The 26,125-nt window shown below is 33.9% G+C and overlaps 1 protein-coding gene across 1 annotated transcript; it reads left to right on the plus strand.

Moving 5' to 3' along the window:
* The first annotated feature begins 10 nt into the window (after positions 1 to 10).
* On the plus strand, positions 11 to 18,109 carry LOC144360117 (TLC domain-containing protein 4-B-like). Its single transcript, XM_085503399.1, has 7 exons — positions 11 to 312; positions 13,120 to 13,284; positions 14,993 to 15,082; positions 15,787 to 15,845; positions 16,653 to 16,747; positions 17,373 to 17,446; positions 17,660 to 18,109. The coding sequence occupies exons 2-7, from the start codon at positions 13,139 to 13,141 to the stop codon at positions 17,961 to 17,963; spliced, it is 768 nt and encodes a 255-aa protein (XP_085359525.1). The 5' UTR covers positions 11 to 312; positions 13,120 to 13,138; the 3' UTR covers positions 17,964 to 18,109.
* Positions 18,110 to 26,125: the final 8,016 nt, after the last annotated feature.

Raw genomic sequence — 26,125 nt, forward strand, 5'->3', positions numbered from 1 at the left:
GTCTGTGACAGCGTACGAAACACGCAACAGCTGCGATGTGTTATCATTATCATACTAGTTGTCCGATAACTCTCAGCAAAGCAAACTTCGCGATTTGAAGATCACGCTACAGGCACATCGACATAGGACTGATAGAAAACACTGTATTTTCGCTGTGTAAGGTTATTTTGAATGTGCTCATACAGACTTTTTGCGAGAATCTTGTCTGCAGTGAAGCTACTCAGGCCGTCTGTAAACTCGTATAACATCTAAACAGAGTCGACGTCGACGTGTCGTTTCAGCAATTATTTGGCTCCTAGACGCCCTTAAAGTGTAAGTAATATCTATCTTAGTTTGTATTTTCTTCTAAATGCACTACATATGTGCTACTTATCCCGATGCGACCCCCAAGTCTGTTAATACGCGAGTAATTTTATTCTTACTGAGTTATCACTCGTGTTGAATACGAATGTGATCAGCTGTGAACTGGACGCTGTAAACAACATGCCCGCTAACAATGGGATTTTTCACTCAACCTTTAGACAGTGGGTGGCCATTCTTTTCTCCATATCTCAAAATGGGATATGCTTTATACAAGTGAATATATATATCGTTGCCTGCTTTCTGAAGAATACCCACTCCCCTGCTAAATAGTCATATTTAGTGCTGTTATCTTGCCTTTGGTTACTCACTGTACACCAATAAGAGTGGCTGGAAGATTCGTTGAAAAAAGAAATGTGTAAACTAGCCAATGAGAGAAAAAAATGCATGTAAGGTACTGCATAAAAGAAAATGGCAAACTCAAGAAAAAGTAAAATGTACAGGTAAGATATAATGAAAACAAAAATTGCACTGGTTATACTCTTCACCCCCCACGTGATTTCAAATGGTTAACCCTTAACCCAATAGTACTTCCTGTGTACTTGATATAAACCATACAATGGGTCAAATGAATGAAGGGTTCATAAAGGTGAGTGACCATCCCTACATTTTTCATTGTATGCAAATTCTTCTGTATGGGGATTGCCATTACAGCAATTACACATAGAATTAGAAAATGAAATGATGTTTAATAATTATCTTTCCTGTCATATATTTGGTGCATGTGTATATAATTATTCAGTACGAGTTTACTTCATTCAAGAAAAAAGAACTATATATAGATCTATATACTTATTGAAAATTAATAATGAGGAATACATAAAGGAATGAACCCTAGCTCTAAATGTTACAATCTGTCATAATTCTATCATACTCATTGAATTATTTACCAATATTTTTCATTTATGGGTTGTTTTTTATTTATTATATACATATATTGTTATTAGTTTATAACAATATGCAATAAAAATGTAGTTGAATGTTGTCATTCATATTCAAAGTACAACTGTGGACAAACCCGATTCGTCAATATTTCTGAATCGCGCTACAGATGGTGGCCAGTTCTCTGTGTGTGATTTATCTCTGTGTGGGTGTTTTCAATCAGATCGTGGGCAAAGAAATTGCATGAAATATTAAAATGGTGAATTTTTGAATCTTCATTTAAACACAATAAATTATTATTTGATCACAAGTGCACGATTTTGAAGTTTGAACCTCGCATAAATTATAGTGAGATTTTCGATATGCAAATTACTAATACAAAGTCATACGAAACACCGCTAAGAATTGTTCAAGGGATATTGAAATGCTCCAGGGAGAATTTGACAGATAGTGGTTTTCATGATGATTTTTTTCTACAGCTGCTGTAATATTTTTTAGAATTAAAAAGTTTATTAATTTAGATGGTTGAATCTTTACATTTTTGAAGGATTGTTTTCTAGCTTGATTGTGTGTGATGTATCAGGGTTACAGTATGGTTAGTAAGCTGTGTTTATAATTGGCAGAAAATATATACTAAGTATTACATTATTATTATTATAGTCTGAACACTAATTTTTATCCTCTTTCATAAAATAAATTAACTTTTTTTTTAAATTTTCTCTTTATTTTTTTTTTAAGCTTTGGTCAATATCTGTAGGCAATGGGAATAGTCAAAAACACATGAAAGGTGGGAAAAATACTGTAAAATTACTAATTTTCACTGGGTTTAAATTTCGCTGATTTACCATTTCAGGCTTACAGTGGGTTTTAAATTCATGGTTTTATCATTCATAATGTGTTCTATGCTAAGTTTTACATATTCACTGGGTTTTAATTTAGCGCATTTTCCAGTCAGCGAAATAAGCAAAATTAACACCCAGTGAATAATTAACCCCTTTACAGTAGTACTCTAAATATAGACTGAAAAAACATGGCATTCATAGGGTTAACACATTGTCTGCCGAAAGCTTCTATGGATATCTATGGATGAATGGAAAAAAAACTGTGTCAGCAGGCAATGTGTTAATAAGTACTATGAGATCTCTGCTTAGAATGTCAAAAGAATGATTATATAACAATGAAGTACAATTAAAGTCATCGTTCTATTGCTGTTCACAATTTAATCTACCATGAGAGTGACACCTTGCATTGAAGGCTTCAATAATGAAGTATTGTTAGGTTTCTAATTTTTAAAATTGTCTTTTTGTTTATACATTTAAACTAAAACCATTGAATGTGGCTTCTCCCCAAGGTTTTGCTTCTCATAATTGCAGGCTTCGATTTAATTAATTTTAAGTTTTAAAACCTTTCCTTCTCCTGTTTTTTAGTGCAATTTGGTGTATAGGTAAAGTGCATGTTGCTTGTTTTGTTGATCTAAATAAACCTTTAATGTTTGTATTCAAAGTATTATTCAATACATGTTAAACTTTGAACATGTATCTTATTGTAGTACCTGTTAAATAATCTGAAAATTAAATTTTTTTTTGAGAAGTAAAACATTTTTTTTGTCCCTAAAAATTTTCTCAACTTTCATTGCATTGAACAGGAAATTTTCAACAATTTTTTTTTTGTGAGTTAAAGCATTTTTTAAAGTATTTTTGAGACTCTACATTGGAAACTTACTCCCTCAATATGAAGAGATTACTGTAAAATCTGTATTAGAAGCCGCAGCTTCTATTAAAATGGTACAATGCAACAGAGGGGATGCGGCTTCTATTAGAGCATCTACACATATGAGAAATGATGAATTTTTAGTTCTCAATTATTCAAATAGTATGGATGCGACTTCTATTAGGGATGCGGCTTCTAATACAGATTTTACGGTATTCACGGTACAAATGAATTATAGTGATATATACAGTGGCCCCTCGCTAAGTCGCGGGTGTTGGGATCCAAGCAAAAACCGTGACTTATCGAGGGCCGCGACTTACCGAGGGACGTCGTGAAAGAGGGAGGTCCTGCATTGAAAAACATATAAAAAGCACATATAAACCCTCGGTTTAGTTAATTGATGTATCATCACATGTGTCAGGCAGTATTCGAATAAAATCATGATTATGTTTGCTGTAAACATTGCGTTGATTATTTTGTTTGTGTCTGATATTATGTGGGCCGCTTGCTGTTGCTTGCGACTTCTATGGTAACAGCTTCCAAAATAAACCAGTTTCATCGCAATTATAAACATGTTCGTCAAAATAACCACCTTCATAGATAATTTCTCTCAGTTTTTCGGGAAAAGTTCTGACAGCGTCAAAACAACAATAGAAATTTTGGGAGCCATCCAAGTACCCGCGACTTAGCCGAATCGCGACTTACCGAGGCGCGACTTAGCGAGGGGCCACTGTATATATCTTTCTGAAGATGGTGTATATTTTGTATAGTGTTGTTGATAATCCTAACATTACAACAGTTATTAAATGCATTTTAAAGGTAGAAGTTATAGATATAGAATTATTTGACTGACAATGAGTACATAAAGAAAATATGGAGCTATAACAAGAATCTTGAAACAATACCTGTACCTATACACTTGCAGTGATTAGTAAATAAACGTCCATTGAGACATTCGCTGGGGGGGGGGTGCACATATATTTAAATTTAGTTTAGTCTTTTTTTTGTATTTGATAATGTTATTGCTGTCATCAGGTGAATATATATATTTTGAGCAATTCTGGGAAAAAAAATATTGTTTACATTTGTCCCAAATCTGTAACAAACATGATTTGTAGGTACTGGTAATTCCCCCAAAAGTGTTTTTTTTTCTAGTGGCAATGAACAGTTCAGTATTTTCAAAGTTTTTGCCTTGCTGTAAGACTTATCCTACATCAAATACACTAAACAGATTAACATTGCAATGGGAAATGAAAGTTCTGCATTGAAAGCAATATAGACAAAGGTGTTGCTGGATTCTATGGTGCAATCCCAAAGATTGACTACATGACACAGGTCAAGCTTTCAGTTCAATATGGTGGCAACCACATTGCCCTGCATCTTGTGACCCTCATCACGAAAAAATATCTGTGATACTTGAAGCTACAATTGGAGTTAAACAGTGCGCTTACGGCATTTAGCACAAATATTAAATGAATGGTGTTTTTTTTTTTAGTCCCCGTTCGGACAAAGTCCGAAAATGGGGACTTAAAATTCGGTCTCCGTCCGTCCGTCTGTGCGTCCGTGTGTCCGTGCATCTGTGCGTCCGTCCGGAGTCATATCTCAGAATCCCTTGGACCGATTCTGTTCATTCTTTGCATGTGCCTAGTACTTTATGTGGGACATATGCAGTGGTTTAGCGATTCGATTCAAAATGGCCGACTGGCAGCCATCTTGTTTTTTGAAAATGTTGTATTTTAGACATGCTTTGTCAGTTTTCATTCAAACTTGGTACATAGATTATACATGTTAGGATACATGTTCATGACGACTTATTTCACAATTGGATCAAAGATGGCCGACTGGCAGCCATCTTGTTTTTTTAAATGTCGTATTTTGGACATGCTTTGTCAGTTTTCATTCAAATTTAGTACATAGATCATACATGTTAGAATACATGTCCCAACCGTTCGTGAGTTCCTGAGTCTGTTCGTCCGTCTGTCTGTGCGTCAGTCTGTCCAACGTCATATTTCAGAATCCTGTGGACCGTTTCCGTTCATTCTTTGCATGTGCCTAGTACCTTATGTGGGACATATGCACATGCAGTGGTTTAGCGATTCGATTCAAAATGTCCGACTGGCAGCCATCTTGTTTTTTGAAAATGTTGTATTTTGTACATGCTTTGTCAGTTGTCATTTAAACTTGGTACATAGATTATACATGTCCGGATACATGTCCATGGCGATTTATTTCGCAATTGGATCAAAGATGGTCGACTGGCAGGCATCTTGTTTTTGTTTTTTAATGCGGTATCTTGGACGTGCTCTGTCAGTTTTCATTCAAATTTGGCACATACATGTACTTTATACATGTTAAGATGCATGTCCATGACAATTTGTTTCAAAATCTGGTTGACAGCCATCTGACTTTTTGGCCTTACTACTATATTTCCACAATTTATGTACCATTTTCATTCGTATTTGGCACATACATCATACATATCAGTGTGTTTCATAATCAGATCAAAGATGGCCGAATAACGGCTGTTTTTATTTTGGCCATATTACTACAACACGAAACACATGTTTTGATGTAAATAAACAATCTGTTGTATACGACACTTGGAACTCAAGTTTCAAGGACACACTCGCGACAACCCTCCGTTTTAATATGACTAGCACAAAGAGAACTTAACGGGGACTGTGTCATTTTCAATGACTTGTTTTTATATGATTTCCTAAGCCAAAAACACAGTCTGAAAAGTGCTATCGATGGATCAGTGCCTGCCCTTAACAAACATGTAGATCTACATAAGACAAGTTATATGTACTGGTCAAAAATGTAGACAAAGCTGCAAAGCCACTCAATATTTTATCTACCGGGTACTAAAGCTTCATCTACAAACCTTGTATATGTGGATAAGGTTCATCTACACTATGTCTACTTTTCATCTACATTTTTATCTTCTTTGTGATTTCATCAATGATTTGTGTGTTTTTCATCTACACGAGTAAAAAAAATGTAGATCAAAACAGAATTCTACTACTGCCCCTCTCCCTATGCATTGTGTAATGTATGCTCTCGGGCAGACATTTTTGTTCAACACTGAATTACCCAGGACACATACATTTGTTCCCTGCTCTTTGTGGCAGTAAAAGGTCCTACGAAGTTGCATCCAGATCGAATACGAGAGGCGTTGAATAACGTATATTTAAATCATGGTAGATAAGGTCGTCATAGAACCAAGTGAACTTGTTTTGAAAATCACTGTGTACTGCAGGTCAACCACATGCCCGTCGTAACATAATTTGACATCTTTGAACCATTTCTAAGCTCTGAGCTTCTTAGGTCATAGTCAGATCGATGACACATTAAATAGCTCTGTTAGTGCTAGGTCATGATAATCATTAGCCACTGTGGTGACTAGCATGTTATGTTATTTGCCACATTAAGTTATCATTAGAACATATAAGTTGTAATTTAAGTAATATATAGCTGCATGGTATATGCTAATGTGGCTAATGGAGAGTGCTAACACAGAATAGTTGAAATCATCAGACAAGCGGAATTCTAGAACATTACCTAAATCACAAGAGTAACCAGGTAATTTTGAAGAATCTGTGTAATTACAACCAAGTTTGCCGAGTCTTGTAGCAGCATCGTTTTTAGGATCATAGTGTAACAAATCAAGGTCTTCCACCTCTCAAATCAAGTACAGCTTTAGCAATTGCAAGAAGAATGTTGTTTTTGTAGTTGGATGATGGAACGCCGAATTTATGGAGAAAGTCTTTGAGATGTGGCACTGTCATTCTAGCAAAATTAGCCATGGTCAAAAACATGAAACAGATGCAAGAAATCACTCAGATATTTAATGCACGGCACTAGACACACTCACAATTTAGCGTCATTTTGAATCCAAGCTTGACCAGTATCACATGACAAGATACTGATCGCCAAGAAAATGTAACAGGCTCACGAGAACTCGCAAGAAGCGGAAAATAGGTTAGTAAGTGTGTGCATTCAAATCCCATCACTGGCAGCTAGTTGTATTAAAATGTTCTTTGACAGAGAAGGAAACACAAATTGTTATCCCTTCGGAGGCTACAGTGTTTTCAACACATTAAGAGAAGATCTAGGCAAGCTTCACTGAGCTTCTTATCACTGTCATATAAAGATTATTATTGTGATTATGATTTCATGTCATAAATGATTATTTTCACGCCAATAATAAATATGTAAAATAACGAGTAATAACATAATGACAGTAATTTAAAACATATTACAGCTGAGGAATGAACTATCATGTCCTCAAGGCCAGTATTTTAGTTTAAAAAAAAAACAAGCTGAAATCATGTGGCATAAATAGACTTTTTTCTCATTGTAGTCAAATCCTGTTTATTTCTGTACAATTCAGATGAATGTATAGTGCATGCATGTAACCACATGTAACATGCAGTACCGGTACCTATATTCAAAGATATGCTCCCAGTAGGTCTTCTTCAATTTTAAATTTTTTGCTTTTTCATGAATTTTTCAGTTCAGGGGTTGGGCAGGAAAAAATTGAAATATCCCAGTTTATTAGAATCATAAAATATGTTTTTATTTGTCCAACAAGTATTCCATAACATAGGAAATATGGTGTTTGTATTATTATGAGCAATGTCAACAATAGCATGTGTATATTTGTTCTCAGTACATGTATGTAAAAATGTGACTACAATCATAAATAGAACCGAACAAAATGTGTTTAGTTTTTAAGCTTGTGATAATTATTAATAAATAAATAAATAAATAAATATAAAAAACTTGAGTGAAAATAACAACAAATAATTAATATCTAATTAATATTCTATCAACATCCATGTATAATATGTATCATACTATATCAATTATTTTGTACAACATGTAATTATAATAGAAATGAAATATTCAATAATATAACATACATTCCAAAATTGAATTCATGAAAAAACCTTTGAATAAGATATTTTTTTAAAACAATTCGAAAGTAAAAATAGTGAACAATCTCAAATCTTATCCAGGACTAGATTTGTTGTTCATGGTTATGGTTTTATCATAGATTTTACTTCTCAAGGTTTATGTTTTTTACAGTCTTAAGCTGAGTTCTGGAGGGGATCACTAATAATTAATTGCACAAATGTGAACGAGTTGCATGATTGCATCCATAATACAAATAAATCGTAAGAAATTATTGCTTTGGATAGTCCCTACCTGATTGGCTAATTTTTCACATTTCCGATTATTCTTGTTTGGTTCCTGTGTGCATAAATCATTGTGGCTGATGCCATACAATGTTTTAACATACAGTGACTGGATTAGATAGAATAAAACTTGTTATGATCACCAGATCCGATTTTTGTATAAAACTGTTAATTGGGTAATCTGTTTTAGCATTTTACTTTGCCCAAAATAATACTGAGGGGCAAGTTATTGTGGTTACAATGTCTGTTGTTGTTGTCATTGGCGTTGTCATCGTTGATGACCTCTTTGTGGCCAGAATAACTTTAAAATATTACCAACCTTACCAGTGTATAATCTCAATGCATTTGATAGCTGGTTCCTTCATTTATGGGGATATTAATCTTTGAGACAAGCATAAGACTACTGGCAGGATCAACCAGGTAGCTTCAGAACCCTGTTATTCGCAGGAGACCAACGTGCCAGTGGACGTGCGAGGGAGCACAACGACCGAGTGGAGGTTTGTAGTTTCTTTGCCTACCGAGAGGCATCCGATTTTTAAGAAGGCGTGACCCCTCAAGCTCGACAGGCGGGCCTTGACAGAGCGACGTTAATTAATAATAATTAAATTAATGAATATGTGCCTCATTAGCTTGAACAAGAAATTTTGTAATTGAATGTAACATATGTCTGTACCAGAGTGGAAACCTAAAACCAACATAAAGATGATTGGATACAATTGGATAGTAATAGGATTAGTTTAGCTTAAAAGTTCAAATCAAGTAAAGAAAAATAAAAACATACATGTGACAAACAAGCATTTTTATATTTACCTTGCTTGTATAATGTCGATGAAAGAGAGGTATGCGAGTGCGAAATGTCTGTTATTCTCATTGTACCAGTATTTGATTTTTTCTGCCAGTGAAATGCCTGCTATTTTCTGGCCCAAAATCATTTATTGGTACATCGATATTATTATTTTTTATGTTATTAAGTACAAAATAATTTGTTCAAGTGAAAAAATGGTTTTCAAACTCAATCTACGCCAATTAAAACGACTTTTCATTTGCATACTCAAATACACCTTGTGGCGTATTGAAAGGGAACTTGCTGGTCAGCGTCCATTTTTCAATATTGTATATTGTACATTACTCATTCAATTTTCTCATCTTCGACTATATTGCCATTCATGTATTTGTTTCTCGAGGAAGAGTGGACCATAAAGAACGCATATTATCAAGTTTATCGTACAGGGTTGAGTTAGATACGAAATACATCTCCTCTGGTGTAGCTGGTCGCCGTGATTGACTATGTACTGCACAATCAGAGTCACTTGTATGGTGGTCGATGAAGTTGGTTGAAGTCAGTGTGAAGGGCCAATTCCTATTGTCCATGATCTCTGTCTATTTCGATTTTTTTCCATGTTGGTCAAAGTCGAGTTTGATGTCTTGCTTGTTTTCTAGTTATTTGTCAGCTTGCTGTGTACATTCATACACTGATGTTTTCCATAGATCGTCTAAGTGAAAAAAAAAGATTCAAAATTGAAATGAAAACATTTCAAACATTGAACTATAGTGATGAAATAGTGAAAATAATATGAAATGAAATAATGAGTCAATAATTTGTAAATCACAGTTACTAAATGATAGCCTAGTCCAAGTGAATTGACATCTTGTTGAAATGGGTGAACGTGTCAGGTCACGGCGAGGGAAAAGTGTGTGAATGGCGGCGTTTGATTGGATTACAGTGCTATGTGATTTCCTGTTTGACTGAGGCTTCGGTTTTTGTTATTGCTACCTCTTACATAACACAACTTTGCAGTCTCTACAAAATGTTATTCAGATTCCCAACATTTGAAACACTTACCCGACATTTCTCTCCCTTTGAAAGCCAATGCGGTGAATATGGGCTGGTCTGAAATCTAGTTCTTTAAATGGTGTTAGTACTGTGCCTTGTTTAATTTTTTGGCACTTTTCTTTAAACCCATGTTGTTCTTTTATAAATGAGGACAGATGTTCGGCGTAAAAAACTGCGGTATAAAGAAAATATCCATCCCAACTTCTTCTCATTCATTTTACGGCTTTCATCTACTGATTTTACACCTTCGATCATTTGGAAACGCGTACACTATTTGCACTGGTGGCGCTTTTACTTCGGTTAGAGTTGGTATGCCGGAAACAGTCGACTGTTTCAGGATAGGTGGGCATTGCTACAACACGAGAAATATCTCAAATTTACTCGGACACGAGTAATCATTTTCAAACAAAAAAATCAACTGTCTATTTAAGTGTAACACAAATCCAAAATAAGAAATGTGTGGGTGGGCATTTCACAAGCACTTTAAACCTTTTTGTGTTTGCAATAACTATCATACCGGGGGTATATAATTTTCAAAAATATACAATGTGACAATTGGGCTGAAATAAATAGAACAAAAACAAACTTTAGACAAAAAAATAAATGCAGAAGACATTTGAACTGCTAATTATGAGAACTAGATGTCAGTACTACAGTCTCCAAGATCTTATATAGCAAAGTAACCAGATATGATGTTTTCCCTTATGTAATCTCAATTATTTTTAACACCATATGTAGACAATAATACCCCCCCCCCCCCCAATATCATGGCTTGTATATTTTTGTTATCATAACTTTTGCTTTAGATATATAGCTATACTATATGGGAACTTTCATGCAACGAGTTACTATGAGATTAGTTATTATTCTAAAAAGGGCCATGGAATTAATAAAAGAACATGTAAATGACCAAATTACCTCAGTCCCTGGCCACAAGCAGGGTCTGAGGCTGAGTCACAGTAGTGCATCAGCGAGCGAATGGAGCAGTCATACTTTTATGCTTGTGACACCAATCAGTCGATATAGCACACACAGAAAACATTTACTAGATTAACAGCATATATATTCATCTGTCAATCAATGTCACACTCACGCACTCACAGAAGTGAAATCCAGGCATCATTTTCAGACTATTGTGGAGAGAACCCACAATGCTATAGGTATTAATTGAGCTTCCAGTAAGAGACTTTTGCAAACAGTGAATGTGTCTTCCTATAACTGCACTCCTTCAACTCCTAATGATAGCCTAGGGTTGCATAGCCTGATAATTAAGCTGCTAACATAATCTACACGAAAATCCATGTATTATTTGAATGAACTGACTAGAAAAGGAAATATATTCATTGTAATTTTAAATGTTGTATGCATCGCAGACTGTTGAAAATTCTTTAAAGGAAGCATATATAATCTGTTGTTAACTTTGTGTGCACTGGGTTTTAATTTAGCATATTTGCTATCAGTAAAATGAGTAGAAATAAAATTGAATTAATAGTTGAGCCTCGTACAGTACCTTGATTTGTCCCACCCCATCTCTTTTCACAAATGAGAGTGGCATTCTGGGAAGTGAGAATCCAGTGATAGTGAAAGAGATGCATGTAAAGTATCTTGTAAACAGTTGTTGGATGATGACTTTTATAACATTAAAATTTTGATGCTGTTGTGAATGGGATGATCCTCACCATATGTGACCACGGCAACAGATTTCATGACAATATGAAAACTGTCTATAAATCTTGTCTGACCTGCTAACAGCTTTGATTCAGACAATATGCTAGATTATTGGAATGCACCCTCGGGCTGCTAGGTTAACATGACAATGCTATTTCAAAATAAATTTATCATTGTATACAACTGCCAAGAAATTAAGGATTAATATGATTGTTATAAATGGGAAACTTATTGAGCAATGCATGGAATGTTAAAAATGACAGTATCGTTGTTTTGAGGTATATTAATGAATAATTACAACATTTATTAAGCAATAAAAAACAACATTTGTAATATTCCAAAAAAATGATATGGTGTCACAGCTTTTTTCTTTACAATGAAATTTATTTTGTGTTGCCTATAATAAAATGAAAGGATTACCTTGTCTGTCAGCAATTTCTTGTGTCAGGATAACTTGGTATACAGACAATGTATGATGACCTACATATGCACGCCAATTTTCGTTATGATTTTGATTAAATATGGCTGACTGGCAGCCATTTTGTCCCTCAAATTTGCTAAATTCTGATATTTAAACGTGTCCAGAACTGTTTCTCGGAGCTGAACAGGGTGATTTCAATCAAACTTTGTATGGTGATCATGCATATTATGTTATAGGTGCACGTCATTTTTTTTTCGAGATTCGGTTCAAGATGGCCGACTGGTGGCCATTTTGTTTTTTTCCGTTTTCGTGTCGATTCCTCCATAAGATATGACCTGATTCAGTTCAAAGTTTGTACATAGTTTCTATACTTCAAGATAACACAACACCATGTTTTGTTTTGAGATTTGATCAAATTTGTCGAAATGGCGGCCATTTTGTTTAACAGTAACACAATCTATAATCTGTGTTAGTGTTAAAAAAAACATTGATCTTTCATTTCTACAAGTCACTTGTACTAAACATTTACATCGACTACAGCTAAAACTGAACATGGACTATGCATTATCAATGCTTGTTTCCAAATGTTTCCAAATACACGTATATTATCAATCAATGGTCAATCTTGGTATACTTCAATGTTAGTGCGACTCTTGGACTGTCATTGATTAGTGTAATATTTTTACTGTGAAATGCGTGTACATAGATGGGCACTTGTACGAAATGTTCAATGTACGCCAACAAAGTACTGTAAAATGACTAATTTTCACTGGGTTTAAATTTCCCTGATTTAGCATTTCAGGCATATTCAATGGGTTTTAAATTCACAGTTTTATCATTTAGATAATGTGTTCTATACTCAATTTTACATATTCACTTGGTTTTAATTTAGCATGTTTTTCAGTCAGCGAAATAAGCAAAATTAAAACCCAGTGAATAATTAACCCTTTTACAGTATGCAATCTCACTTTCTGTGATTTCAATGACATCATATCACAATATTTTTGCATTATTCATACAAATCAGTTTTTTTTTTCTTGCAGACTTTACTGAATTCAAACAATGGACACGCAGTATGTACCGGTGGTTCTGGCTTCTTTTGGTTTATCCGTGGGGATGTATTACTACTTAAGCCCAGTACTGTCAGCATTGTTATATGATGGATACAGGAAATTGTCAGAAGTACAGCTAGTAGATTGGAATACTAGGTAAACAATCTCTCTTAAAAAATTACTGGGTGGCATTGAACTTGAGGTGGTGCTATACAATGTCACACTTGTACCAACACAATGACAGTGGTACTACTACAACGCATTGAACTTGAGGTGGTGCTATACAATGTCACACTTGTACCAACACAATGACAGTGGTACTACTACAACGCATGTTTTATTTATTGACTGTTAAAAAAATGTCTAAGGCATGTCCTATTTATGTCAGTCACAAATAGTGTAAAATATTAGGTCATTATCACTGTAAAATGCTTTGGGATAAACCTATATTTTTGGCTAATTTTGATGAAATTTGTTTCTTGAAATTTGCATAGGCCCTCTAGTTGTCAAATGGCAAACTTATTTAGTGACGTAACATTATACAAATGTTCATCCCAATGGAGATGGACATACTGTTTAAGTGACGCTTGACAATGACACAAATACCCTTTACATAATATAATAGATGTATTGCCAAAATACATAACAAACTCAAACACAACAGTGTCATACAGCACCAAAATCTCTGATTCCGTGACTCTTTGAAGAGACGAATTGTGCAAGCACAAATGGAATGTCTCAAAGCACATAATCTGTGTACAGGCGAACTCGCAGCAAGCTTGACCAAAAATCAAGAAAAATTGCTTTAAAATCATACTTTTTTTTTTTTTGAATAAAAAATATAGTGATGCCATGAGTGACAAACTTGTCATCTCATAAATATTGCCATGTTTTGTGTCCCTTGACAAGTAAATGCCGTAAATCTTGAACGTTCCTGAATGGAGATAAATATTAGAAAATGTCAGGTAGACATTAGAATATGTCTACCTGTAATGCACATGTCTGATTGGCTTTCATGGCTGCGCAGCACTACAATTTACCCAGAATTCCATATAATTTGTATTCTTTGACCTTTAAAAAATGTTTCACACTAAAATGTGGGTGCAGCAATTTACACATCTTTATTTATGCGCTTGAGGCATATATGACATCCATGCCAAGTTTGAGTATTGAATATGTATGAAATTGTGTGATTGAAGTTTTTTTCCACAAAAATGGTCACCAGTCAATATAGTCAAAATCCCAAAATAACTTTGGATCATGCAACCATTATGCCTTGCTTTTGTGAAAAATTTAAACAACATCTTAAAAGTGTACACTGGGTTCATAAAGGTGTGAATTTATTTTAAATGAAATTTTTAGCTCCGCTGTCGACTTTGTCGAGCGGAGCTTATCATATGAGTGATTGTCCGTCGTCGTCCGTGTCAATGTTTTACTTTTTCGACTTCTTCTTGAAAACTACAAGCCTGAATGCTTTGATACTTGGTGTATATGTACCTTGGGTAGACCTCTCTTAGGTTTGTTCATTTCATGTTGATATCTTTAATTCTCTAATTTTGGTGAATATTTTTGTAATTTTTGGTAAAAAGTGATATTTTCGACTTATTGTTAAAAACTGTAAGTCCGATTGCTTTGATACTATACATATTGTTCATTTTCTAATGATGTCTTCAGTTCTTTAATTGAAATGTGCATTGCTAACAGCGGAGCTATCTCAGCCGATAGGCTGCTTGTTGATTTTGAATTAAATGTACATAATTTTCCATTGAATACAAATCTGTATAAAAATCAAATTTGGCATTCAAAGGGTTAAACACCTTTGGTTTCATTAAAAAATTTATATTTTGATTTTGTCTGTTATTAGGGCTGCTTCAACGTTACATTCTGTATTAGTGAGTTACATGTGTGTTTATGTATTGCTGTATGATGAAGACAGTAAAGAAAACCCAGTATGGTAAGTTGATCCCATCTGTCATCTTTCAGCATGCAGGATAATATCATGGTTATTAATAACTGTATATCTGTTGTTATGATTTCGGAGTAAAAATAGTACTGATGTAACCATTGAACAACATGTGTGGATAATGAAGACATTTTCCAATTCTAACCACGTTACTTTGCAGTGATTTATTGTGAATCTCAAGAAAATTTATTGCCTAAACAAATTTGAAAGAAATTGGTTCAACATGGCATCAGTTGCTGTTTTTGTTTACTTATTTATTTAACCACATGATGTAATATTTAGTGATGTAGATTAAAACAAAAACTATAAACATTTTTCACCACCAGTTCATTCTTTTTATCACCAATTAACAAAATAGTCCTGTTTATAGTCTGCACTTTCTTTCAGAAGATTGAGACTAAAATAGCCACTTTTTGAGTAAAAAGTGAAAATTGACTCAAACTTTGTCTGTTGGCCCCAAAATTAGATTTCATTTCCAGAAATATTTAAGAATATAAAAAAAAGTGCAGACAAATTTGGGCGAGAAAGACTGGTGGTGAAAAGGTTAAGCAATTTCATAAATATTTATTTCTTGTGGAAAATAAACAATAAAGCTTATTAAAGAAATAGTATGAGAAAAGTTTAGTTGTTATAGTTACTTACTTGATATATATTTAAGTTCTGATAATTTCCAACTTTGATGCGGTTGATTATAGGTGTAAATGTAGACTGGCTAAAATAACCTGTGCAATCACTACTGGTTATATCTTGGCAGGTACGTATTGAATCCAACTTATCCTTGTTTACCATAGTTATTTGTATTTTAGTTACTGTGAGTTGTGATGCAATGTCTGTTCAACATGAATCAAACTCCATGTTTTTCCAGCATACGTTTGTTTGTTTGTTTGCTTGGAAGTAGAATAACTTAAAACGCGGTAGTCGTCGTATTGATAAACATTGATTTTCCCACAATCCAATGCGCTCTTCAAATGGAAATCACGAGTATGAGGTTTGACCTGGATGTGACTTGCACTGATTACAGCCAGTGACTCCTTCGATGCTTTCCAATAACATGAAAATTACTTAATTAAAACTTGGAAACGTATCAGTTCGTACTCGTTGATCTGCGAAACAGTCAAAGTCGCCATCTTTGTTTATATGAGACCCATATATCTCATATAGCGACGACTACTGCGCTTTAAACAATTCAGGAAAGGTTGTCTTTTTACACAGCTACATTTTGGAAACAGAAATGTTGGAAATGATTTCTCATTTATTCATGGCAGTTTTTAAAGAATTCACCATTATTGCCATCATTGAGTGAATAAACTTTTCAAGACTTGATTCCGTTCCAAAAACAAATTAGAAGCATGTGTATGTAAGATGTATATGTATATCAACACATTCCCTGCTGAAAGTAGACACGTATCAGTGCATTTAATGAATTTATATCTTCTCAACCTCTCAACAGTGTGTTAAACTCATCACAACCAGTTTAGTTTGTTTCATTCCTGAATTCTTCTTTCTTGTTTACTGTCTAGATTCTCAGTTAGCAAAATTCTTGCTTTGTTTGTCATTTCAGATACGCTGGTTATGCTACGTCATTTCCCGTTATCAGAATCTGTATTCTATATTCTCCATCATCTGTGTGCTATTTATGCATATACATACACATTGGTCAGTACCCTCACTTTATTCTTGTGATTACGTAAATACTAGTATTTCCCACGCTCACAGGCTATAGTATTAACAATTCTGTTGTTATCAAAGTGTAATAAAAATAGGAGACTGATTTATCTTGTTTTATAAATGTCAATATTGATTTTTGTGAAAATATCAATAGTTCGTCTTCCACTACCATTATATCAACTGAATACCAACCAATTGCAAAAGGGCATTCTACATGTTTGTTTTATCTATTACCTAGTATTCGCTTTAACTTGTTTGTTCGGTGCCATCGTGTCTTCATCCAACATCTGTCCAATATTTTGTTTTCAAGATAACACAAGAAATTTGTCTCTGATCTTTCCAAAACTTGTGTATAATATCAATCAATGTATATATTTGGTGTAGTTTAATGTTGACAAGTCCGGCACATAAATTTCAGTTTGTGGATGAGTGTCTTCGTGCAAACCAACTGTCTGCTGCCATATCTGTATAATTTTTTTGATTTGATTTTTTTGAATTTGAAATTTTTGGTCTTGATTCAAACATGACTACCGTTATAGGCAACCTATGCGAGAGTAATTTTGTCTATGAATGGTGTAAATATACTTAATGATTGTTTTATCTGTTTTTGTAGCTTTATGGAACATTGCCATACTTTGCCAATTTCAGACTTCTTGCCGAGGTCTCCACCCCTTTTGTCAACTTAAGGTGAGTATGATAGATGATATGATATGATATGATATGATTTTAATGAATAGATAATCAATAATATAACCTTGTACAAGTAGAATTAGAGCTTTGTTGCTTTTATTTTGAGATTTTGAGTTTATTTATCGAAACAGCTGTGAAACCCTTGAGATTCTAGGCTATGAATACCTGAACATTTCTTATCTTTAAGTTTCTTTATTTTCTCATTTGCAGGTGGATACTGGATGTTACTGGTTATTCCAAAGGTAGTCTTTTTGTAATAATCAATGGTCTGATGATGTGTTTCAGTTTCTTCATGGTCAGAATAGCAGTGATGCCACTCTACTATTATATGATGTACATGGTGTGGGGCACCAGCGAGTTCTACCGTCTCTCATTCGGCATGCGTCTTGCCTGGGTCATTACCAGCGTTGGGCTTGATATCATCAACGTCTTTTGGTTTTCAAAGATATTCCGGGGTGCCAAGAAACTGGTTGTGCTCAAGAAGCTTGAGTTGAACAATAAGAAGGCAGCATAGTGTTATGTTTTTTTGTGTTTTGAGTGTTCATAATGCAAATCCTGCTATGGAATGTTCAAAGGTGTATGGAGGGATGTAGGGTGCTCCTCATTAGTGTGCAATGAATTAGCAATTTGTATTCTAAATATGGCTAACCAAGCGCAAAATCTCTGATCATGTTCAGACTTTACACATATACATGTATCCCACAACTTGAGATACAAATGCATGGAAATTTAACTTTTTTTCCGTAATTTTGGACCAAAATGTATGATGATGTTCACACATTTTTAATTTCTTGGTTTCATCACATGTTTATGGAAGGCAACTAGTTATCAAAAAACTAAAATTGTCTTTGTGTTAATTTTCACATTTTATAATTTGGACAAAATTTGGTTTCTTACACAAATCTTGATCATAATTTATGAAAAAATACTGTAACGCAACAGAAATTATTAAAAAATATAAATATATAAATAAATTATTTAATGTTGTGCTTACCACTGCTAAGTAGGTTGTATCGAGTATATGTGGCATTCTAGTTGGCTTTATTAGAGTATATGTGGCACCCTAGTTGGCTTGATTTTAGTATATGTGGCACCCTAGTTGGCTTGATTTGAATATGTGTGGACACCCTAGTTGGCTAGATTTGCATATGTACAAACATCCTGGTAGGCTAGATTTGATTGAATGCGGGGACACCCTAGAAGGCCTGAGTCGGCTTGACTTGCAAATGAATTTCTCAAGACGCAATAACAAGTTTAATAAATATTAAAACTTTAAACAATGCAATTTTTTGAGTGACTGTTTCAGTCCAGAGTGCTAATTTTACTATTCAAGGCAAATTTTGACTTAAAAAATGTAAATTTAAGAAGGTATACATACATTTATCACTATGTTCTGGACTAATGTAATTTGACACTCTGGTTCTAGGCTGATAAATTCTTACTCTTATGTATGGGAAATAACTTCTCAGTAATTGACAGATTTGATATTCTCTGGTTGCTAGATTACCATGCATTTGGTAATGTTGATTTTATATGTACGAAGGGCAGTTATTTTAAGTCATTAGTTTTGGGTAGATATTTTGATATACTTAACTAGTTTCTGCTCATCATGTTGAATCAGGTTTTTCTTTGAAAATTTTTATCATACACACTGATTAGACTGGCACAGTCTGAGCGATTTATTTCTTTTTAAAAGGTGTTAGCATGAAATCCCCTGGTTTTGCGTTCACCCCACCTTTCGCAAAACTATTTTTTCCAATTTATTATTATTTAACTGAAAAAAAAAAATCACCACAGCTGGGCCAGTCTAACATATCTACCAGTATTTGGTCATGAGTCAACAAAAAAATTCTAGAAAAATACATTAAAAATGATGTTTCAAAGTATCAGTGGGGAAAGATGATGGCATTCAAAGGTTATAAAACATGAAATGTAACTTAATTCTTGTCTTTTTGGTTTCCATTTAGGATTAGATAATCTATTAAAATTGTGATCGCTCTTCTGTATTATCAACATTACAAAATTCAACCAGAGATTTCAAAAGAATATTTTAAAAAAGGGAAACTGATGCAGCAGGGGTTTGTATGATAGTTATTAGTGGCACAAAAAAATGCAAGAATGTCATTCAGTTTTTATTTAAATACAAGTGGTTTTCACATTTCAGTGCTAGTAGTAAACTTTATAAAACTTTATATAGTTCCAAAAAACCTTTCCCCCCGATTCCTCTTGTTCAGTAAATACCTGGAAGTTCCTCTAAGTTTGTAAATATTTACTTCCTGGAAGTTCCCTTTTAAGTTACTGAATAATTTCTATACTGAAATCGAAATGAAACAAAAGATGTGCAAGATATCCAAGTTTTAATTTTCTTTGCTTTACAGCGGAATAGTATGTGCAGTGGACAAATATTATTTTTCATGATTCTTTTAATGTTTTTTTTAGAACTAAAACATTCATTTTTTCAATGTTATTTTCTTGAGTTGGTGATTGTAAAGCTTCATGTATAGTGTATGTTACTGTCTGCGGTAGTTATTAACATGTTGCCTGCTTGAAAGCATCCACAGACCAAATTAGTCAGCCGGCACGGTTTTAATTTGTTATCTGTATATCTAAAAATACATATATGAGGTATGATGATATACAATGTATGGTGGTATATGAGGTATGGTGATATACAATGTATGGTGATATATGCGATATGGTTATATATGAGATATGGTTATATATGACATATGGTGATATATGAGATATGGTGATATACAAGATATGGTGATATATGAGGTATTGTGGTATATGAGGTATGGTGGTATATGAGATATGGCAATATATGAGGTATGGTGATATACAATGTATGGTGATATATGCGATGTGGTGATATACAAGATATGGTGATATGTGAGATATGGTGGTATATGAGATATACAAGATATGGTGATATACGAGGTATGGTGGTATGAGATATGGCGATATACGAGGTATGGTGATATACATGTATGAGATACGGTTGTGTACAAGATATGGTGATATATGAGGTATGGTGATATACAAGATATGGTGGTATATGAGATATGGTGGTGTATGAGATATGGCGATATACGAGGTATGGTGATATACAAGATATGGTGGTGTATGAGATATGGTGGTATATGAGGTATGGCGATATACAAGATATGGTGATATATGAGGTATGGTGATGTATCATGTATGACAATATACGAGATATGGCGATATACAAGATATGGCGATATACACGATATATGGTGATATACACAATATATGACGATATATAAATATATATATATATATATATATATATATATCGGCAATATATGAGGTATGCAATATATGAGAAAGATTTAATTTTGATGCATGCAGAAGTGTTTTCATTCTATATTGATGGCTATGTTGGCATAGATTGATCAGCTACGTGCTAAGGACTGTGGACGGTAACTCAACACAGCCAACAGTTCACTGAATAAACAAAGTGACCACAGAGACACAACTGTGTGTAGGAGCCTGTATACAGATTGCCATATATTAAACTCCATTTGTACTTATGACATTATAGGTTTCATCAAAAAACCAATAAGTCAGTTTTGTTATTTAACTTGCATCGCAGAGTGATTATAGTCATTACTGTTTTTGAGGTCCACCTATAATTTTGTATCCTTGAATTTCTGTTTCTATACAGAATATAAGTGATGAGCGTTCCTGCCAATAGCTGCTTCAACCGCAAGCTGTGATTTATTTACATGTCGTGTATAATAGCTTATCTCTTTATTTGTACCATACATTAGTGCATGCACATTCAGGCTGGGTTGGGGTAATACAATACAAAAGTCAAGTATTTTGTAGTAACCTGTATTTCCTTGCTTATTTAGTAGTAGCTTGGGTGAATACATTACGGTAAAGGGCATAAAGCTATACTTTAGGCTGAGAAAAAAAAATATCTCTGTTTCTTGTTTCCCCGCGCATCATTTTGAACTATGCGCCTCAGATGTGTTTTTTTCTTCTAGAGCATTCCAAAATGCACTTGTACTCGCACTTGTCTCAAATTTCCCCCATTTTAGCTCAGTATTCAAAAAAAAAAAAATCGCCTCACCACTTCATTTTAAAATTTCTATGAAACTAGAAACAGAGAATTTTTTTTTCCTGGCCTTAACTTTTGAGCGTATTCATAAAAAAAAATGGAAAAAACAATCACCAAGCTTTCATTCAAATTAAAAATTTTAATAGTGATTGGCTCAAGAGCTAAGCAATGTCTATGTCCATAATGCGTACATATGCCTTCACATAACATAGCAACTGTGACCACCCACTTTGGATGCACTTGCTGATTGCATGATGTTGAAATAACTCATTAATATTATTTAGAACTAATGATATCAGAATACCATTTGGATTTATAAAAATGTATGTTTATAAAACATTAATGTCCCCAGCTTTATGCCCTTCACTGTAGTATGTAACTTTTGGTAGTTTGTGTTCAGTAATTATTTTCTTGATATCAAATTATCATCACTTTATTGTCCCTCATCCTAACCACAGGCAATTGGTTGGTAGGTATGTAGAAGAAGGCTGTGTGTGGTTGGAATTAAATGATCAGCCACTCTCAGACATTTCATTTTCTAATGACTGCATAGTGTTTACCACGCTATAATTAAACTTATTAACCATATATTAGCGTTCTTAACATTCTTATAAAATATAAATTGACATGATTTGATGAACTTTCAGATATATACTATATCACAAATATGAGATAAAATATTCAGCTTTCAGTTTTATTTGTAATTATTCAGAAATGTTATTTTTAAGGAAATGTAAATTACATATGATATTCCACAACTGTCGTGAGGCTCTCTCTCTGCATACGATTGGTCAAAGCTGACTGAGTTCTCTCACCTCCAGGCCCAATCCTTGTGACTTTCATAAATATGACATATGCGCTTGAGGCATATATGACATCCATGCCAAGTTTGAGTATTGAATATGTATGAAATTGTGTGATTGAAGTTTTTTCCACAAAAATGGTCACCAGTCAATATAGTCAAAATCCCAAAATAACTTTGGATTATGCAACCATTATGCCTTGCTTTTGTGAAAAATTTAAACAACATCTTAAAAGTGTACACTGGGTTCATAAAGGTGTGAATTTATTTTAAATGAAATTTTTAGCTCCGCTGTCGACTTTGTCGAGCGGAGCTTATCATATGAGTGATTGTTCGTCGTTGTCGTCCGTGTCAATGTTTTACTTTTTCGACTTCTTCTTGAAAACTACAAGCCTGAATGCTTTGATACTTGGTGTATATGTACCTTGGGTAGACCTCTCTTAGGTTTGTTCATTTCATGTTGATATCTTCAATTCTCTAATTTTGGTGAATATTTTTGTCATTTTTGGTAAAAAGTGATATTTTCGACTTCTTGTTAAAAACCGCAAGTGCAATTGCTTTGATATTACATATATAGGTACTACATGTGGACCTCTCTCAGATTTGTTCATTTTGTAATGATATCTTTAATTCTCTAATTTTGGTGAATATTTTTGTCATTTTTGGTAAAAAGTGATATTTTCGACTTCTTGTTAAAAACCGCAAGTCCAATTGCTTTGATACTACATATATAGGTACTACATGTGAACCTCTCTCAGATTTGTTCATTTCGTGATGATATCTTCAATTCTCTAATTTTGGTGAATATTTTTGTCATTTTTGGTAAAAAGTGATATTTTCGACTTCTTGTTAAAAACCGCAAGTTTGATTGCTTTGATATTACATATATAGGTACTACATGTGGACCTCTCTCAGATTTGTTCATTTTGTGATGATATCTTCAGTTCTCTAATTTTGGTGAATATTTTTTGGTAAAAAGTGATATTTTCGACTTCTTGTTAAAAACTGTAAGTCCGATTGCTTTGATACTATTCATATTGTTCATTTTCTAATGATGTCTTCAGTTCTTTAATTGAAATGTGCATTGCTAACAGCGGAGCTATCTCAGCCGATAGGCTGCTTGTTATAAATTTTTATTAATTTAAAATTGTAATTAAAAACAAATTGACCAATCACAGCCCTTAGTAGTAGATGAATACCACCTATACAGAACTCCACCATGTTCAGTTAATTTTTAAATCTCTTCATTGACATTGACTCACTTTTCTAATTTGTCATGTGACAAACAATAATGGTACCTGCATTCTTTTAAATTTATATTAGTGAACGAATCACTGTACTTTCAAGCATTTTATACAAATTTGCATTCATGACAGTGAATCGGCCAATGATTGAACGAACCCGTCAAACATTCAATGCTTTCTACAGTCAATGAAATCATCTTTTTATTAATTTAAATGAAGGGTTAGGGTCTTTCAGGATGAAATGTCCATTCACGTCACCATGAAACCCGGTGTATCTGAAAAATGGGTAAAAAAACGTTTTGGACTAGTAATATGAATATATATTTCTAATGGTATTATTACTCTCAGTACAACAAACTTGTTTCCTTCATTTTTCATGAATATTTATAATCAGCTAACGTACTAGCCAGTCAGAGAGGGCTGTGTGCATTAACATTTGAAAATTGTTATTCAATCTGCAATCGTTTCATTTTGAATTGTGACATTTATAAGACAGAAGACATTAATTTTTAGGCACCAAAGATAGGATCATGATAGGGTCAATCAATTGAAATCGTGACTGGAATAGTGTACATTTTTCTTTTTCTTGAATGTGCCAACAGTATTTTCCAGCAACACCTTGCTTTAATTTCTTCTCTTGGTGATTAGCTTGCACATTTTCGTTTTCAAATCTTCCGGCTACCACCCATGATTTTTATTGGTCAATCCCTAAACACATTCGTGACTTTCTGAAATGCTCAGTAGGTCATTTTTAAAAACATGTGTGTGAATGAAAATAGTGTGATTATATTTCCATTGGAACAATGATGTCGCGTGCCAATGTTTGTGCTCTGCAGCCACGTGAGATCATCCTATATCACTGCGTGTGCTAATTCCGCCTCATTTCTTGCTTGGTTGCTCACAGCGCCACCAAGTGGTAACGTTTATGTATGAAAAAAAGGTTCCATTGTTTATGAAATCAACCAGACTTTCGATGATGTCGAGAATCTTGAACGTTTTTTTTTTTTGTAATAATTGATTCGTAACGATAGCATTATTCATATCATTTCTAAATTTTACTTTTTCTGTCTAGATGTAGTGTTGTATTTACCGCCCTCTCGTGGTCAAGTAATAATGAGGAAAGAAAATCGTGCGCACACATCTGCATAAAAAAAAAGATGGTCGTGTTTTTCGATGATGGTTATCGAAATTGTGAAACATATTAAATCGTATTTGTGTCGGTTCAGCTCGTTTTTTTAAATGAGTAATACCATTGTAGCATACATATATTGTGCAGTCTCGAATATTATGTTAATGTTATTGGCGAACGCCGACGATCGTATATGAAAAAAACATTGGTGTCAGAGACCACATTTTAGAAGTAAACATAATACTTTACGCGGTATGCGGAGTTAATACATGAGGGGACCACCGCCCTTTAAATGCTTGATCCTACTTAAATATAATAGACATAATAGTTGGAATGAAATACTAGTAACATTACATTCAAGACCATCGTACCCCCGTTCACTGCACCCAGTTACCACTGACTGTCGCTGTCTCACGGGTCAACTTTTGTTGCACGTTGTATGTTGATAGAGTGCCGCAACATGCTGAAAATTGTTGTTTGAGATAGAGACATGCTATTCGTTGCAACAAGTTGCAAGTTATTGATGGCGTGCTTTTCCAACTTGTAAATATTGCATGATACACGGATCAACATGTGTCGGCAAATGTTGCAGCTTGTTGACCCATGTATCACATGCAACTGCGCCACCAAGTGGTCAACAATATCAAAATCATTTATCAGCCATTTCATCTATTGGAACATCCACTGCAGTTATCACAATTGTCAGCGACACGGACACTTAGTCATGTCAAAGTCTGAGACTGTATAAATGTATAAATTGTCTATGTACATACTTTTCATTATTATTAACACTGGAACAGAATTTATTCATGTTTCAATGTTATAGTGGCTACCAGAGGGGTCGATTAGGTATTGATTAAATGACTATCACTACTTTCAGACTCCGTTCACCTGTTGTAGAGACAAATGCAAATAGTTTCTGTATATTTATCACACATGTATGTATATGAATAAAGAAAAGAAACTATATTGAGTCGAACTGCAGACTGAAACTTTACAAATATTGAAATTTATTCTATATTAAATAAAACCATTATAAATGCGACCGGATGAAATTGGTGTTTTAAGTACAGACCCGAAAAGATCCCATTTCGTAAAGTAGTATATACTAATAAATAAACGCTACTCACATCGATGAATATGATATATGGTAGATACTATGGTAGAATTGCTGTCCTAAGTAACTATTAAAAACGGCTAGACGTTTCGTGCATTGGCTTTTTATCGATGGCATAAAAGAAAATGTTTTACTTAAAAAAATATATTTTTAGAGATATCTTTATTATTGGACATGATAAAATATTATTCATACTTTAACTCTGTCTTATTTTTTAAAGCAAATTATTGGCCAATATCGGGTTTTCAAATAGAACAGGTAAACGTAAAATTAGAGTAGTTATTGTTCAATGTGCAA

The sequence above is a fragment of the Saccoglossus kowalevskii genome, chromosome 9 (assembly GCF_978046115.1).
Source record: "Saccoglossus kowalevskii chromosome 9, keSacKowa6.1, whole genome shotgun sequence".
Lineage (NCBI taxonomy): Eukaryota > Metazoa > Hemichordata > Enteropneusta > Harrimaniidae > Saccoglossus > Saccoglossus kowalevskii.